Source organism: Balaenoptera physalus, assembly GCF_965194825.1.
Source record: "Balaenoptera physalus genome assembly, chromosome: 15".
NCBI classification, from domain to species: domain Eukaryota; kingdom Metazoa; phylum Chordata; class Mammalia; order Artiodactyla; family Balaenopteridae; genus Balaenoptera; species Balaenoptera physalus.
In genome coordinates, this window is record NC_138894.1 from 9,734,248 (window position 1) to 9,753,342 (window position 19,095).

Here is a 19,095-nt window from a genome sequence, read left to right on the forward strand (position 1 = left end):
GTAATAAGGTAGTCACCTGCAAGTAAGGAAAAGAGTCCTCACCAGAAAACAGCCCTGCTAGCTCTTGAATCTTGAACTTCTATCCTCAAAAACTGTCAGAAAATAAATTTCTGTCGTTTAAGCCTACCAGTTTGCAGTATTTTGTTGTGGCAGCCCAAGCAGTTGGATACAAAATTAAATTAGGATCCTTCTATAAAATGGAATACAGTATGGAGCTGTTAAAAGGTGTTGTGAGGCAGGACTTCTTAAATGATGGAATGAGGAGGCTCATCAAGTCCTCTCCCTAAAAAGAAAAGATAAAACTAGACAAAATAGTCTAAACAGCCACTTAAAGACTCTAGAAATCGGCCAACAACATATAACAAATTGAGAAACATTTAATTCAAGAAAATCTACTGACCATCAGTAAGAGCAACTGTGGAGTTTCAGACTGGAGTTGCTCCATCACACTCCTCTCACTCCCACAGCTCCACGGGGCAGAAGTGATATGAGAGAGGGACAGGGGATTTCACACGGTAGGGCACTGCCAAAACCAGGAGTGACCCCAATGGCAAACAAAGAGGTAAAACTAAAGTCACAACTAGACTAAGGTCTTGATACTGGTGAGACAAGAGATAACCAGGAAGATCAGTCAGACATTTAACAGGGAGGTCTGTGGAACAAGACCGACAAACCAGGCTTTGATAAGATACTACTAATCTCCGGTGGTCCAGAAGGCTGTGCCCCTTACAAGGTTGTCAGAAGAGACCAAAGAGGTCCTTGGTGAGTTACTCATTCCTGGCTCAATGAGAGGCCTTGTGAAAACCACTGGGGACTAGAAAACTACCAGATCCACTGGCAAATGGTGGAAGCCTTACTGGCTCAAAGTGTTTGAGCACAACCACGGACAAACCACAGCTGATACTAAGACACTGACCCAGGGCAAGCCCTAGGAAGCCAGGCTTAAAAATAAAAACAAGAACTTAAAAAACAAAAACAAACAAACAAACAAAACTGAGAAGAGGCATCAGCAGTTGCATACAATAGAAGCCAAAGACATAACAGAATTAGTCCACCTGATTCACTAGGCAAATAAATTAAAAAAAAAACAAACCCAAACTACCACATTTGTAGGAGCCAACAGAATGCATCTCTGAGAGACCCAGACTTTGGACTCAGCAGACAAAGACTCAAAAACAGGGAACCACGTTGAAAGAAAAGTGTGATGATGACTCGTCAAAAGAGGACAGCAATAAACAGAAAAAAAATTGTTATTAAAAAAAAAAACTTGAACATTTTGGAGTTAAAAAGTTCAGTAACAAATTTAAAAATTCACTGAAGGGGCTCAACAGTAGCTATAACCTGGCAGAAGAAAGAATCAAAGAACTTAAAGATAGATTAACAGAAACTAAACAGGAATGAAGAAAAACGGACAGAGCCCTGAGAGATCTGCAGGATACCCTCAAGTGCACCAGTGGAGTTCCAGAAGGAGAGGAGACAGAGAAATAGGCAGAAAGAATATTTGAAGAAATAATGGCAGAAAATGTTCAAAATTTGACAAAAAACATCAATCTACACAACTAAAAAACTCAAAAAACTCCAAGTAGGATAAATACAAAAGATAGCCACACCAAGACACACCCTAGTTAAATTGTTAAAAGCCAAGATCAAAAAGAAAATCTTGACAGCAAGAGAAAAATCACTCACTGTGTAGAAGGGAACCCAAATAAGAGTAACAGCTTAATTTTAATCATAAGCAATGGAGACCAGAGGCAATGAAGTAACATATTCAAAGGACTAAACAAGAGAAAAAAATTGTCATGCAAGAATTCCGCATGCAGCAATATTATCTTTAAAAATGAAGGTAAAATAAAGAATTCCCAGACTTAAAAAGACTAAGAGAATTCACTGCTAGAAGATTAGCATGATGAGAAATATCACAGAAAGTTTATCAGGTGAAATGAAGTGACACCAGATGGTAACTAAAAACCACATGAAGAAAAAAGGGGTGATGGTAGAAGATGATTATATAGGTAAATATAAAAGACAGTAAAAATTACCTTTTTCTATTTTCTTCTCTTAAAGGCTGATTTAAAAGATAACTTCAAAAATAATTCTAAAGTTGTATGCTTGATCTTATAACAGATAAAGATGTAACAAATATTACAAAGACAGAACAAAGGCAAGGCGAGGGAGGTACTGGAGCTATACTGTAGCAAAGAAATGACACCAGCAGAAACTCAAATTCATAGGAAGAAATAAGGAATACTAGAAACGTTAATATTTAGGCTAATATTAAAGACTATCAATATATTTTTCTCCTTTCTTCTCTGAATTCCTTTAAAAGATATAAGATCAAATAAGACATTAATAGCACCACTGTTTTATTGGGTTTGTAACATTTATAAACATAATATATGTAACAATAATACATAATATATGTAACAATAATACATAATATATGTAACAATAATAGCATAAAGGAAGAAGAAAGAAATGGATCTATATTGGAACAAAATCTTTTTTTAACTAGAATTAAGCTACTAGTAATAGAAAATAGGAAGTTAAGATACATATTGTAATGCCTAGAGTAACCATGAAGAAAATAACTTAAAAAAAGAGAAAAAGACACAAGAGACATGCAATATGTAGAAAACAAATAGCAAAATGAGAGAAGAAAATTCAATCACATCTATGACAACTTTTTTTTTCTTTTTTCCTTTTCCTTTTTTTTTTTTTTGCCACACCAAGTGGCTTGTGAGATCTTAGTCCCCCAACCAGGGATTTAACCCAGGCCCTCAGCAGTGAAAGTGCAGAGTCCTAACCACTGGACCGGTGGGGAATTCCCCATAATAACTTTAAATGTGAATCAATTAAATGCCCTTAAAGGCACATTGTGTGACTGGATGAAACAGCAAGATTAAAGCACATGCTGTCAGCAAGAGACACTTTAGAGTCAAAGACACAGACATAAACTGAAAGCATTAAGACTGAAAACATACCGTGCAAATGGTAACTATAAGAGAGATTCATGGCTATGTTAATAACAGACAAAAAATGTTATTAGAGACAAGAGAGACATATCTATATCCTCAAGAAGGTATAACAAGTATAAACACATACAAACCTAACAGAGACCCAAAATACATGAAGAAAAAACTGAAAACATTGAGGGGAGAAATAAAATTCAACAATAAATTTGGGAACTTCAATAGTCCACTCTCAATAATGGATAGAAAAACTATACATAAAATGAGCAAATGTATAGAAAATTTGAACAGAAGTATCAACAAAACCAACCTAACTAACAGCAGAATCCACATTCTTCCTAAGTACACAAGAAATTCTCCAGAAGAGACCATATGCTAGAAGATAAAACAGGTCAATTATTTTAAAATGACAGAAACTATACAAAGTATGTTCTCTGACCACAATGGTCAGAATTTAGAATTAACAGAAGGAAAATAAGGAAAATCCACAAATATTTGCAAATTATAACAATACACTTCTAAATAATTCATGATCAAAGAAGAAATAGTAAAAGCAAGATTAGAAAATCTGAGTTGAATGAAAACCAAAAAACGTCAAAATTTGTGGGATGCAGCTAAAGCAGTACCTTAGAGGCAAATCTGTAACTGTAAATGCCTATATGATGTGGAGAAAAAAAGAATGGTCTCAAATCAATTATCTAAGTTGTCACCTTAAGAAATTAGCAAAAGAAGAGGAAACTAAACCCAAACTAAAAAGAAAATAATAAAGAATAAAAAATCAACTAAAAAGAGAACAAACAAAAATAAAGAAAAATCAATGAAACCAAAAGTTGGTTTGAGATGCTCAAGAAGATGGAAAACCTTTAGCCAGACAGACCAAGAAAAAAAAAAACAAAGAGGAGACAAAGATCACCAAAATTAGAATCAAAAGAGACACCACTACTGACCTTACAGAAACTTAAAGGACTGTAAAAGGATGCTATGAACAATTTTATGCTCACAACTTATATGAAAAACAATAATCAGAAACTCAAAAATTACTGATAATGACTCAAGATGAAAAAGAAAATGACAATACAATAAACTGAATTAGTAATTTTAAAATCCTCCCCCCAAAAATGCTTTATTGATGAATCCCAACAAACATTCAAAACAGGAAATAATATAATCCTTCACAAACTCTTGCAGAAAGTAGAGAAGGATGGAACACTTCCCAACTAATCCTACGAGGTTAATATTAATCTGAAATCAAAGCCAGAGAAACACATCTTAAGAAAAGAAAGTTACTGATCCATATCCTCATAGGTATAGATCACAAATTCCTCAACAAAATATTACAAATGACATCCAGTACCATATAAAAAGGATTATATACCATGATCAAGTGGGATTTATTCCAGGAATGCAAGGTTGGTTGAATACCAATTAACATAATACATCATATATTAGTCAAAAAAAAGGGAAAAACCCATCTCAATAAATATACAAAAAGCATCTATCATCCACTCACCAACAGAAACTCACCACAAACTAGGAAAAGAAGGGATTTTCATCAAACTGACAAAGGACATCTGTGAAAAACCCACTGCTAATATCATAGTTAATGGTGAAAATCTGAACATTTTCCCCCAAAATACTGGGAACAAGGCAAGTATGTCTGTTCTTACCACTTCTATTCAACAATATATTGGTCTAGCCGGGGAAATAGGGCAAAAAAAGAGAAATAAGCAGCAGTAAGAATGGAAAGGAAGAATTAAATTGTCTTTGATAGATGACATGACACTGATTACAGAAAGTCCTAAGCAATCCATGAAAAATTACTGGAATAAAAAAATTTCAGTATAGTTGCAGGATACAAGATCTATAAAATCAACTGCACCTTTATACTAACAATGGAAGATTAAATAAAGTGACTCCATTCACAAGAGCATCAAAAACAATAAATATACTTGGCAATAAATTTAACAAAAGAATCATAAATCCTGTACTCTGAAAACTACAAAACGCTGCTGGATGAAATTTTAAGAGAGATAAATAAATGGAGAGACAGCCTTTTTCCATGGATTGGAAGATTTAATATTAATAAGATGGTAATTCTCCATAAAATTGATCTACAGATTCAATGCAATCTCTATCAAAGTCTGAGTAGACTTTTTGCAGAAACTGCTGACCCTAAAATCTGTATGGAAAAGCAAATGACCTAGGATAGTCAAAACTATCTCAAAGCAAGAATGATGTTGGAAGACTTACATTTCCCAATTTCAAAACTTACCATAAAACTACAGTAACTGAAAACAGTATGGTACTGACATAAGAACAGATATACAAATGAATGAAACAGAACTCAAAAGTCGAAAAATAAAGTCTCACATTTCTGATCACTTGATTTGTCAAAAATGACAAGACAACACAATGGGGGAAGAGTAGTCTTTTAAACAAATGATGCTGGTTAAATTTTTACATTAAAAAATGATGTTAGTCCCTTACATCACACCATACAAAAAAATTATCTTAACAAAGAGTTAAAGATACAAGAACAAAAAGTATAAATTTTTAAGAAGAAAACACAGGGCAAAATATTCATGATCTTGGGTTAGGCAAAGATTTCTTCAATACAACACCAGAGGCATGCTCTAGTAAAAGAAAAATTTAATAAACTGGATGTTACCAAAATTAAAAATTTATGCACTTCAAAAGAAACTATTAAAAAATGAAAGGAACTCTTACAACTCAATAATAAAAAGACAAATTCCAAAATTTAAAAACGGACAAAAATTTGAATAGATGTTTCAACAATGAAGATTATAGGAATGGCCAATAAACATCAAAGATATGCTCAACATCATGGAAATGCAAATTAAAACTGCAATAAGATATACTACTTCACATCCTTTATAACGGTTATAATGGAAAAGCAGACAATAACAAGTATTAGTGAGGATGTAGAGAAACTAGAACCCTCAACTGATAAAAATCTTCAGTTGCAAAGCCACTCTGAAAAATAGTTTAGTAGTTTCTGAAAAAGTTAAACACAAATTTACCATATGATTCAGCAATTTCACTCCTAGGAACATATCCAAAAGACATAAAAACATGCTTCCATGCAAAGATTCATATGAGAATGTTTATAACAGTACTACTTATAATAGCCAAAAAAGTGGAAACTCAAATGTCCTTCAACTGGTGAATGGACAGTAATAAAATGTGGTATATTTATGCAACAAAACACTATTTGTCAGTAAAAAGGAACAAAGTACTGATAGAGCAACAACACAGATGAATAGGCTTAAGTGAAATAAGCCAGACACAAAAGACTACATATTATATGATTGCATTTATAATGAAGTTTCCAGAGAAGACAGCTCTCTAGAGACAGAAAAACAGATTAGTAGTTGCATAGGGCTAGGAATGGGGAATGACTGCAAACTGGCACAAGGAGTTTTTCTGGGGTGATGAAAATATTCTAAAGTTGAGTTGTGGTGATGGTTGCACAACTCTGTAAATTTACAAAATGTCACTGAATTGTACACTTAAAATGGGTCAATTTTATGGTATGTAAATCATATCGCAACCAAGCTGTTTAAAAATTGTTGAGTTAAAGAGGCCCATAGCATATTGTTACGTGGAAAATAATATGCATCCGCAAAATTTATTATCTAATTTTTAATGAATTTTTTTTTAACATGAGGCTCATAAACAGATTCATTAACAAGGGTAGTTCTTGTTATCTCACTGGGGAGTGAGATAATGGGGTAACTTTTACTTTCTGATTACACCCATTCTGTTTGTTTTTAAATCATCAAACACAGTACACAAACTGTCTCTCTTACACATAGGTATACAACAAGGGAGTTGGCCTGAGTAGGTGCTGTGGGGAAGAAGCAGAGACACACGCAGGAGAAGGGAGGGGATCTAGTGGGTGGAGGCCAGAGATACTGCTCAACATCCTAAAATGAAGAGGACAGTGCCCCACAGCAGAGAATTATTCAGCCCAAAAATGTCAACAGTGCTGGGGTTGAGAAACCCCAGTTTACAATAATAGACTTTGTTAGTCCTTTAGAGATTCAGAAAATCTATTCCTATCTAGACTTTACAGAAGGAAAAGGCAAATACTGATATATAGGTATTAAAACAAAAATTAAAAACTAGAATTACATATGAAAAGATTAAGAAAAAGAAAGCTAAGAACAGTTTTTAGCTTTAAAATAGTTTAGCATCCTCAAAGCAAACTAAAGTAGTTTTTAGTGTATTATTTATGCTAAGCTGACATAACTAAAGAAAACTTTCTCTTGAAGCCTAGTAGAAGTAGTAGTAGAAGTCCACCTCATTAAGTAGGTCAAACAGTAAGCCAGCTAGGCATGTGAACTTGACTAAATATTGATAGAAGCCTCATTAACCCACCAGATTTAAACCACTAAAGGGATCAGATGCCTCAGAATGACTAACCTAAATACATAAGGCAAAAACTCAACTAGAGGGCATAAGCTCAGAATACCTCTGTATACCGATAAACCATCACTCAACGAGCACATTAAAATTTGGAGGAACAAAGAAAAAAATGATGAAGCAGTCACCATTCTGTCTTAGGTAAGAGTGAGGTCCTTGGGTTAGACCCCGTTAAAGACCTATTATGCCTCCACAAAAACTGGACAAAGATACCACTCTGAGACTGTATTTTTAAAAGTGCTCCTCAATAAAAGCCTTTAGTTGTATAGTTTTAATGATCACAGAGGAGTGGGGAGGAAAGGAGGAAAGAGAAGAGGAAGAATAAATACCTCGATCCTCCGTTTTGCTTTGTCATAAGCCCGTTCTTCTTTAGTTCGATCATCATCAGAGTCATACTCAGATTCTGAGCTCACTTCTTTACTTGGCTTTTTATCTAATGTTTTCCCCGCATCCTTCTCATCTGACACCTTTTCATCTTCTTCATCACCTTCACTGCCTTCACTGTCTCCTTCTTCTTCCTCTTCTTCTTCACTCTCTTCGTCATCCTCCTCCTCCTCCTCTTCCTCCTCTTCCTCTTCAGGGTTTTCTTTTACTTCTATATGCACCGTGTTTCCTACTTTCAGGAAAAGAGATTTTGAAATAAATGAAAGTTAAAAATGGGATTTCTATCAAGATAGAGATCTTAAAGGAAAAATAATACTGAACATGTACTAAGTAAGGCAGTAACATTTTAATACAGCATTAATTCCAAATTAATGTTTTCATACATCATAAATGCAAAGTGTTTGTCTACATTGCTACAATGAAGACTGCCATTTAACAGTAAAAACGTAATGCATTAACCATACTTAAGCTAATAAACAAGAAAAGCATTACTAAGCCAGGATACAAGAGAGGACAGAAACCCAGGGAGGTGGACACGATGCCTAGTACTTTCTTCCCCGTGGGGTCATTTGCGGATCCTGGAGGAGGCAGCTGAAAAGCTATGAAGCTCGTAGTGGCTCCTGAAAGCTTAGGGGTCCAGGCACTGGGAGTTCAGGCCTACCAAGGATTTCCACAGGGCGAGGGAGATGGACACTGGGTAATACCCTTATCGTGGGGTGAAATCCTGAAAAACTGTATCGTAGCAGTAAGGATAAACGAGAAGTAAACAGGGCCTCCCCATTATTGGCACATCACCTCCAGATTCTCTAAATTCCACATGTGGAATAAGATAACTCTATGTTGCTAGTTCACTCAGACTCCTGGTAGATGTACATATAAATTCTCTCTGGAGGAAGAAAACACCAACCTTGCCATCAAATTATTTCTACAGTTGCAAACAATTGAGGAGAAAATTAATGAACCAGAACACAGATCAGAAGAAACAATCTACAATGAACCATGGAGACTCAATAGGTAAAAAATACAGAAAAGAGGAAAAGATACAGTGATAGAGTAAGAAGGTCTATCATAGGCTTAACTAATATCCCTGAGAAGAAATAGTGGCTCATAACACTGCAAAACTGATAAAAACATATAGGCAGATTAAATAAAAAGAAAACAAACCTAGCCACATTATAATAAAACTGATGAAAACGAAAGACACATGAAAAATTTAGGCTGGTACCTGACCTTTTTTTTTTTTTAAATAAATTTATTTATTTATTTATTTATTTATTTATTTTTGGCTGTGTTGGGTCTTCGTTTCTGTGCGAGGGCTTTCTCTAGTTGGGGCAAGCAGGGGCCACTCTTCATCGCGGTGCACGGGCCCCTCACTGTCACGGCCTCTCTTGTTGCGGAGCACAGGCTTCCAGACACGCAGGCTCAGTAGTTGTGGCTCACGGACCCAGTTGCTCCGCGGCATGTGGGATCTTCCCAGACCAGGGCTCGAACCTGTGTCCCCTGCACTGGCAGGCAGATTCTCAACCACTGCGCCACCAGAGAAGCCCTAGGCTGGTACCTGACTTTTAAACAGAAACAATAAAAGCCAAGACAAGGGACTAATATCTTCAAAGTATTAATAAAATTACGACTAAGAATTCCTCATTCAGTATGTCACCTTCAAGAATGAAGATGAGATAAAGATATTTTCAGAAAAGCAAAAATGGAATGTCTCAGTAACAGATTCATACTGAAGGAAATTCTAAAAGGTATTCTTCAGGCTGGAAGAAATGATCCCAAATAAAGGTCAGAGGTGCAGGAAAAAATGAAGCATAACAAAAGCTAAGAATGTGGGTAAACTTAAATATATACTAACTGCTTTTTAAAAAAAGCTATTATGGGGTTTAAAACAGAGAATTAAAATTAATGAGCACAATGGTATATAAATTGAGAATTGGTTAAATGTTGTTTATGTATTCTTTGGTCTTTACATTGCCTGCAAAGAAGGTAACAGTAGACAGTGATAGTTCAAAGATCCACATTAGGCCCAGTCGGAAGGCCGAGGAGTGGTGGTCCGGGTTGGGCAGAGAGGGGGAAGGCAGGGTGCAGCCGTTGTGCAGCGTAGTCCCCCAACCTGCTGCCAGCTCTGTAGCCTGTCAGGCCCCAGCACTGTCTGCTGATCTCGGGCTGGAGCCATGGGGGTGCCTGGGGGAGGTTTAACACTAAGGCTATTCCCTATCGTGGCTTTTAAAGGTCTTCCATTTTCTCAGATTGCTTTCTTTTCATCCCTCCGTGCTGTTCCCGCACCCCTGGAAAGGACCTACCTTTCAAGGTCCCCCTCAAGTGTCCCCCTCTAGAAGTCTTTTACAGCCCCTTCCTCGCCCCTCATCCAACACACTTAGGTGTCTCCTTTGGGCCCCACAGAAATGTCTGAACACCGCTGTTAGGGCTTCGCTCCCTCAACAACGAAACGTGTTTACTGGCGCCTGTTATTTGCCAGGCACTGTTTTTTAATTTCTGCATTAGTTTCTGTCTCTCATCAGATTTGAGGGCAGGAGCCATGTCATTATGGAATCCGTAGAGGGAAAGGGGAAGAGGCAGGCTTTGGAATCAGGCCCAGGCGGCTCCAGATGCAGCTCCACCACTTAAGGACAGCTGCCTACCCTCTGACAACTTTCCTAACCCCCTCAGCCCCTCTCAGCTTTTGTGAGGATTTAAAAGGCATCTATCAGGAAGAGGTGGGCACTTACACAGAGCAGTTGCCCACCCATCCATTTATTCTTGCACAAATCCTTGTTTGGGGTGTCTAGTGTGCAAAGCACTGCCACAGGCATTGCAGGGAACAGAGAAATCAAGTCCTCATCTTCTAGTGGGGGCTGACGTGAGAGGAGGTGATAAGGACTGGGAGGAGGAATACTGGGTGAGAAGATGGAGAAAAAGGGAAAAAAAGAGAAAAAGGGAAAAAAAAAAAAAAAGATCCACGTTAAAACTCTCTAGAGTAACCACTAAAAGTAAGCAGAAAATTACAAAACTTCCAAGCTCATGAAAGGAGAAAAAAATTCAAATAATCCAAAAGATGGTTAGAAAGGAGAGAAAAAGAAACAGAACAAATAAGAAGAACTTAATAAGATGATAAATATAAAGTCAATATACTTTATTAACTCTATCAAATGTTAGATGTAATGGGCTAAGTACTCTAGGTAAAATATAAAAATTGACAAACTAGATTTAAAACCTCAACTATATGCTGTTTAAGGATATAGAAAGTGTAATAAAGACAGAAGATCATGTAAATTAAAGCTGGTATAGCTATTAATATCAGATAAGGTAGACTTTAAGGCAAAAGACATCGCTAGAAATAAAACGATAAAACAGTTAATTCATCAGAAAGATATAAGATTACATTCATCTAATAATATAGCACCAAAATATGTAAAGCAAAAATTAATATAACTCATGGAGAAATAGACAATCTACAAGTACGATGGGAGATTTGAACACACAACTCTCAGTGAGAGAGAGAAAAAGCACACCAGAAAAAAAAACTCAGAACAGAACATAAGAGGTGAACAAAATGATCAGCAAACTTAACTAAATATAGGTAACAAGTCACCCAACGAATGCAGAATATAAACTCTCTCCAATCACATATGAAACATTTATAATAATTTACAACCCAACAAATGGTTGGTTAAGTCAACATATTTCAAAGGATAGAACCATGTATTTTTCTGATCACAATGAAGTAACAAAGATACGTAAAGTCCTCACTTTCATAAATTAAGAAATATACTTCTGGGGCTTCCCTGGTGGCACAGTGGTTGAGAATCTGCCTGCCAATGCAGGGGACACGGGTTCGAGCCCTGGTCTGGGAAGATCCCACATGCCGTGGAGCAACTAGGCCCGTGAGCCACAACTACTGAGCCTGCGCGTCTGGAGCCTGTGCTCCGCAACAAGAGAGGCCGCGATAGTGAGAGGCCCACGCACCGCGATGAAGAGTGGCCCCCGCTCGCCGCAACTAGAGAAAGCCCTCGCACAGAAACGAAGACCCAACACAGCCAAAAATAAATAAATAAATAAGTTAAAAAATATATATATAGAAAATCTCTCATGTTTAAAAAATATATATATACTTCTAAATAAATCACAGGTAAAAGTTAATATATCAAAATAGAGATTTTAAAATATCAACATATCAGACCTTACAGAATTTGGCTAAAGCCAGGCTTAAAGAAAAATATGTAGTTTTGAAAAACGACTGAAAAAACAGAGCCAAATATTCATTTCAAAAAGTTAGCAAAAAGCCAGCAAATTAACCCTTAAAAAAGACAGGAAGAAATGACAAAAACACTTTTTATTCATAGTGATTAGGAACTAAACTATTCATTTGTATTATCTTTGTATTACCTTTTAAGTTCAAGAGGTTTTTTTGGTAGGTTAGCTTTAATAACTTATCCCCATTTTTAACATTATCACTCTGGGAAAAAATGTATTCTAAAGCCTAGGCAACTATCTTACAAATGACTTTCTGAAAAACCATTTATTAATAAAATCAGGACCCATATGAGGACTTAGGAACCATGGCAATGGAGAGAGCAAGACTGGTCTCTGTCCCCAGGAATGTTCATACAGCGTTCATCATCGGGAGACTATTTCTTTAAATATATACACACCTCCAATAACCACTGGACTTATCAGTGTGTGCTTATGAGCTACTCACCTGTTTCTCTCTCCTCATCACTAGCCATAGCTTCCCAATCATCTAATCCAGCATCCTCAGTTTCTTCTTCCTCTTCTGTAAATAAAATTTCCATTAAAGACACAGAATATATCTAGACACATAAGATTGCTTTTAGAAAAAAAAATTATGTAGAAAATTATCCTGACATAAAAAAAGAAATGTTTTAGTTATGCAAAAAGTACGTACACAATTTCATTACCTTTGGAACTAGTTTTCAATATATCTAGCATGTTAAATCCTCTACTATTACTAAATGCTTCACAATTTCCTCGTGTTTTGAATACACTATATTAAACTTAACGCACATTTCATATCTGAGGTAATTAAAATATTGGCAACTCATTGAAATGTTCCTTTAGATCTTGAAAAGGGTAAATGATGGCATTCAGTTCTTGAGGATAAAAGAAATTTCACATATATCTTCTTTCTGATCTTCAACCTATACTTTATACGTAAGAATGTACTGTTTATTTTGCTTTAACCTCTACAAATATATATAAATACAACTTAAATTACATAGTTGGAGGTACAAATCTACACTTCTATTCCAGTTGAAAATAAGAACAGTACGTTGTGCTTACAACCCAAAAAATAGCCAGAAAGAGATAATTTTGAATTTATAGACTTTAAACACTCATTAACAAAAATTACTCTTTTTACTGAAATCTAATCAAGCAAAATTATTCTCAAATGAAAGGAAGATGAGATTGGGACACTGTAGTATTTGTTTCCCTGTCATAATTACTATTTGCCAACAAGTTTGGATACGCCTTCTTGAGGAGGAAATGAGTCAGAAACACATACCCCTAACTCCTCCTAAATTAGCAATTCTTTCTAGTGCTACAAATATCACCTAAAATAGGGAACTGATGTTAAGTCTATCAATGTGAATTTCTCTAATCTCATCCTGTTAAGCTGAGGTGTGCCCAGGAAAATGATCCTTTTTATATTGAGAATAAGAGGGGAAGAAGAATAGGATCAGTAACACCTTTCACCAGCGTGGGTCAGTCTTAACATTCTCTAAAGCTGCTCCCATTCCTGTCTTTAAACACTGGAGATTCTCCTGATTTTATGAAACATACATTTAGCCAGCCTCTGGCTCTCCTAGCAACAGCTATCTCATGAATTAGAACAATGTTTATCTTAAAGAAAAAAAAAATCCAGAGATTTTCTCCAATCTCAAAACACACATACAAAATGAGTAAGTTGAATCCCCTTACTAATTTAGTAAAGAGAAGCTGACCTCTGAAGATTTTAAAATGCCAATTTTTATGACTCTTAATGAAAGTTCTAATTAAAAATGCTTCCAATTTGCTTCCAAAGGATTAAATAAAGAACTTTAGTTCTTCTTGGTACCGCTTAAGAATTTTGACCCATAAATAAAAACATCCAAAAGAAAAGAGAAAATCCAAATACCTCTCTCTATCCTCTCTACAAAACATTTTACCAACACTACTGTAAAGAACAAAAGTGATTCAAGTCTCACCTCTACACTTTTTTCAGTGGAAATGAAATGATTTAGAGAAAAGAAAGAACTATGAAGAAGGTCATCTTGCCAGACATTTGGTTTCCCCAAACTAACGATAACCAAGACAACTTATGACACATCAGTGATATTTAATAGGAATTAATTAGTCAACACTACTGACCTGGTTCAACAGGAGGTGGTGTCTCTTCTTTTTCAGGTACTCCTTGTTCCACAACTTCTACAGCAGCACTTAATTCCATTGGTTCACATACTGAAAACAGGAACAGAAACCAAGTTAACAATACTTTTCAGTGCATAATTTGTTAGGATACTCTGTTAAGTACTGAATAAAAACCAGTAGTACAACCTAAATTCTTTAGCAAGTTTAGAAAACATTTAAATATCAGCTATGCGTTGTTGTTTTTTTAAACAGGAAACTAGTTTTTCTTTCTGCTCAAGAATAGAATGTAAAATTACAGAAGGTTGAGAAGGAAACAGAAAACATAAGAATGATAGTTGTGCTTTTCAGAGTTAAAAACAGTTATTCATAGCATAGGATCCAGATTCTTCAAACAAAAGCACTTTCCCACTAACCTGTCATTTGAATCAGTTGAGAATGATAATAACAAGAAACAAGGTATAGGAAGTAAGTTTCAGTTACAATTCTGATTTGTTCATTTCTTTTTAAGACTTCTGTCTTGCAGGTTATGGGGGAAAAGGCAAACAAAATTGTTTCTAAATCACAGGCTATTTTGTATGCAAACCTTTATTTTCCAGCTGCTGTGGTGTTTTTTTCTTCTTTTTATCTTCATAAATTGGCCTTTTCTTTGGCAAAGAGTCTTTTGATGGCACTTCAACACCTGAGGGATAAAAATGGAAAATTTCAGGGTTTATACTACTTGTCACCTAAGAAATACTACTTAAGAAGATAACATTTTATTCACCTCAGAGATACATACCCTAAAATATAAACGAACATTCATAGAAAACCCTCTTTTTTAATGTAAGGTATTTTAAAATTTATATACGTTTAAATTCCATTTTTTTGGTGTCCAGTTCTCTGACTTTTGACAAATGCATGTAGTTACATAACCACCATCATAATGAAGATGCAGAACAGTTCCATCACCCTGTGCTGCTCTGGGAAGTTAAACCCTATTCACATCCTTATGCCCCTGGCAGCTACTGATCTGTTCTCCAACCCAAAACATGTGCTCTTTCCAGAAAGTCACAGAAATAAAACTTTACAGTCTGGCTATCATCATAATGGATCTGAGTCATCCTCGTTGCTATATGTACCAGTACTTCATTTCTTTTTATTGCCGAATAGTATTCCATTGTATGGATGTACCACAGTTCCTTGATTCGACAGACAGCTGAAGGACATTTGAGTTCTAGTTTTTGACAATTATGAATAAAGCTGTTAGGAACATTTGCATGCAGATTTTTCTGTGAACATTTCTCTGGGGTAAATACTGTGGAGTGGGAATGATGGGACATTAAGATAAATATGTACAGTTGACTCTTGAACAACATGGGGGTCAGGGCTGCCAACTCTCCTCGCAGCCGAAAATCTGCATATACCTTATAGTCAGCCCTCTGTATACATGTTTCCTCCATATTCATGGTTCCACATCCTCGGATTCAACCAATCACAAATCATGTAGTTACTGTAGTATTTATTATTGGAAAAAAATCCACCTATAAGTAAACCCACACAGTTCAAACCCGTGTCGTTCAAGGGTCAACTGTATTTAAATTTGTAAGAAACTGCCAACTGTTTTCTAAAGTGGCTTTACAATTCCGCATTCCCACCAGTAATATATGAGAGTTCCAACTGCTCTTACCAGCATTTGGTAAAGACAGATGCTGGGTTCTTTTAAATTTACATATTCTAATAAATGTGTAGTGATATCCCATAGTGGTCTTAATTTGAATTTCCCTAATGATGTCGAGCATTCTTCCCATGTGCTTATATTGAATAGTTTCTTGGTGAAGTGTCTCTTCAAACTTTTGCCCATTTTTAAATAGGATTGTTTTTCTCATTGTTGAGTTTCGAGTTATCTTTATATATATTTTTATACACACACACACACACACACACACACACACACACAGTTATCACGTGTGACTTTCAGGTACTGTCTTTGAATTCTCTCAATGGTGTCTTTTACACAGCAAAAGTTTTTAACTGGATTTCCTCAATTTTATATTTTTTTCCTTTTATGGATTATGCTTTTGAAGTTGTAACTAAGCACTCCCTGCCTAACACAAACTCACAAAGATTTTCTCCTATGTTTTCCTCTAAAAGTTTTTTAGTTGTATATTTTATATGTAGATCTACAATCCATTTTGAGTTAAATTTTATATAACGATTGAGATTTAGGACTAAGTTTTTTTGTTTTGAGGTTTTTTTTTTTTACACAATAAATGTCTAATTGTTCCACTATCACCTGTTGCAAACATCATATTTTTATCTACTGAATTGTCTTTTCCTATGACAGAAAAAAAACCCTGACCATACATAGACTCTATTCCGTTCTATTGATCTATTTGTCTATCCTTTTGCCAGTATCACACTGTACTGATTACTGTTTTTACAGTTAGTCTTGAAATCGGATATTGTGAGTCCTCCAAGGTTTGTTCTTTTTCAAAAATACTTTGGCCATTCTAACTCCTTTATCTTTTCATACACATTTTAGAAATAGCTTATAGATATCCACAAAATATTCTGCTGCAATTTTGATTGAGATTGTACTGAATCTACAAATCAGTTTAGGAGAACTGGTATCTTAACAACATCAAATCTTCCAATCCATGAATGCAACATCTCTCCATTTACACAGGTCTTTGATTATTTTCGTCAGTGTTTTATAGTTTTCAGCATATAGATTCCACAAATACTAAGTGTTTCAATTACTTTTATGGGGGGATACTGTAAATGGTACCATTAATTTTTTATTTTTACTGTTAATTGCAAGCATATAGAAATACAGTTGGTATTTGCATACTAGCCTTATCTATAATCTTGTTAACCTCACTTATTAAGCTGTAGGATTTTGTGGGGGGTAGATTCCATGGGATTTTCTATGTAGACAATTGTCATCTGTGAATAGACAGGTTTACTTCTTCCTTCCAGTCTGCATGCCTTTATTTCTCTTTTTGCCTAATTGCCTGAGTTAGGACATTCCAGTGCAATGTGGAATGATTGTGATGAGAGTGGATATCCTTGCCTTAATCACAATATTAGTGTTTATTAGTATTCAGTCATTCACCAGTAACTGCAAATTGTTGTATGTTTTTTGTAAATGTCTTATATCAGGGAAGGAAGTTCCCTTCTATTCTCAGTTTGTGAATTTTTATTATATATAAATGGTGAATTTTGTCAAATGATTCTTCTCCATCTATTGAGATGATCATGTAGATTTTCTTCTTTTGTCTATTAATATGGTGAACTATTTATTGATTTTTAAATACTGAACCAACCCTGCATTACCAGGATAAAACCCACTTGGTCATAATAGATTATCCCTAAATATAAATATACATAAATATACGCACATAAACATAAATATTTATATAGTTGACCCTTGAATAACACAGGTTTTAACTACACAGATACTTATACTCAGATTTTTTTTCACTAAATATGTATTATAGTACTAGAAGATCCACTGCTGGTTCAATATGTGGATGCGGAACCGTGGATACAGAGGGCCGACTAGAAAATTATACACAGGTTTGTGCCTGCATGGGGAGTTGCCCCTAACCCCTAGATTGTACAAGGGTCAATTGTATTGCTGGAATCAAATTGCTAATATTTTGTGGAAAAATTCTGCATCTTTGTTCATGAGGGATATTGGTCTACAGTTTTCCTTTCTCGTAAAGTCTTTGTCTCACTATGATATAAGGGCATGCTGTCCTCATAAAATGAGTTGGGTAGTTCTGGAAGATAATGTTCATAACTAGCAATATTTCTTCCCTAAATATTTGTTAGAATTCCCAAGTGAAATCATAGAGGCCTGGAGTTTTCTTTGTTGGAAAATTTTTTTTAACTTAGATAAAATGTAAATAGATATAGCAGTATATTTTTTAAATAGATATAGGACTACCCAGGTTATGCATTTCTTTGCATGTTGGTAGTTTGTGTCTTTTAGGGGAATGTGTACTTGCTATATGCTTAGTAGTTACAGGCTAAAGGCTATGGAACAGACTGAAAAGGTAACCTGCTACACAATTCAGCGTAATTATCTGAAAATATCTGCAGATACCCTCTCTAAGAACACCTTTTGAGCTCAATGAATAAGTTTTATATTATTCTAGGTAATGAATGTGGTAAATAATATTTACTTAACAAGGCGGCTTTTAAAGATACGGTGAGACGTAGCATGTAGTATCTTTTCAATGAATGCACTTGTGGAGGGCCGTTAATGTCAGGCTAAGAAGTTTGGACATTTTTATTAACAGACAATAGGGAACCCATAAGAGGGCAAAAACTGGGCAACACTATGAAGAATAAGAAAAGAGACTAGGGCCAGAGATGCCACTTGAGAGACCATCTCTTCCAAGCCTGTCCTAAAGATTGATGCCAAGTTCACAATTTTAAATAATTTTCATCTAATCTTGTAAATACAAGTCAAACTACTCCATAAAACAGCATTTCTGAGATTGGCAAATTACTCCCTACGTGGTCCGATCCCAATTTCTCCAAGAGTTCTTCTAGCCTGTCAGATAGCCACCAGTCAAATCTGATATTTGGGTGCTAGTTGTACTCAAATTTGTTCTTTACTTTTGTTTTTTAAAAAGCTATATCCCCAACTGAGAATAAGACTTTCTGAAATCTAAGTACTGTGTTTCTCTACATTTACTGCTCCCAGCTGACCATATAATGCAAAACAAAGAGCTGATCACACAGATCAATTAAATCTTAGTTCTAGGACCTTGGACAAGCTGTTAAAGTTTTCTGAGTCTCCATTTTTTCATCTATATGATGGGAATGAAGATATTTATGAGGAAATAACGTCAAAGGTAACATCAGGTACATATTAAATACATAACAGATGGTAGCTCTTACTTTAATTACACCGTAAGCACCAAAATTATTATAA

The 19,095-nt window shown here is 35.4% G+C and overlaps 1 protein-coding gene across 2 annotated transcripts in view; it reads right to left on the reverse strand.

Moving 5' to 3' along the window:
* EIF5B (eukaryotic translation initiation factor 5B) overlaps positions 1 to 19,095 on the reverse strand; it is a 66,350-nt gene that overhangs the window by 18,718 nt on the left and 28,537 nt on the right. Inside the window, exons 7-10 of one of the 2 annotated variants that reach the window (XM_082427253.1) lie at positions 14,752 to 14,847; positions 14,169 to 14,258; positions 12,499 to 12,573; positions 7,745 to 8,028 (exon numbers count right to left, since the gene is read on the reverse strand). In XM_082427253.1, the coding sequence (XP_082283379.1) occupies positions 7,745 to 8,028; positions 12,499 to 12,573; positions 14,169 to 14,258; positions 14,752 to 14,847 (545 nt within the window). Of the gene's footprint in view, positions 1 to 7,744; positions 8,032 to 12,498; positions 12,574 to 14,168; positions 14,259 to 14,751; positions 14,848 to 19,095 lie in introns of both variants that reach the window. The other variant, XM_082427252.1, reaches the window with a different exon arrangement.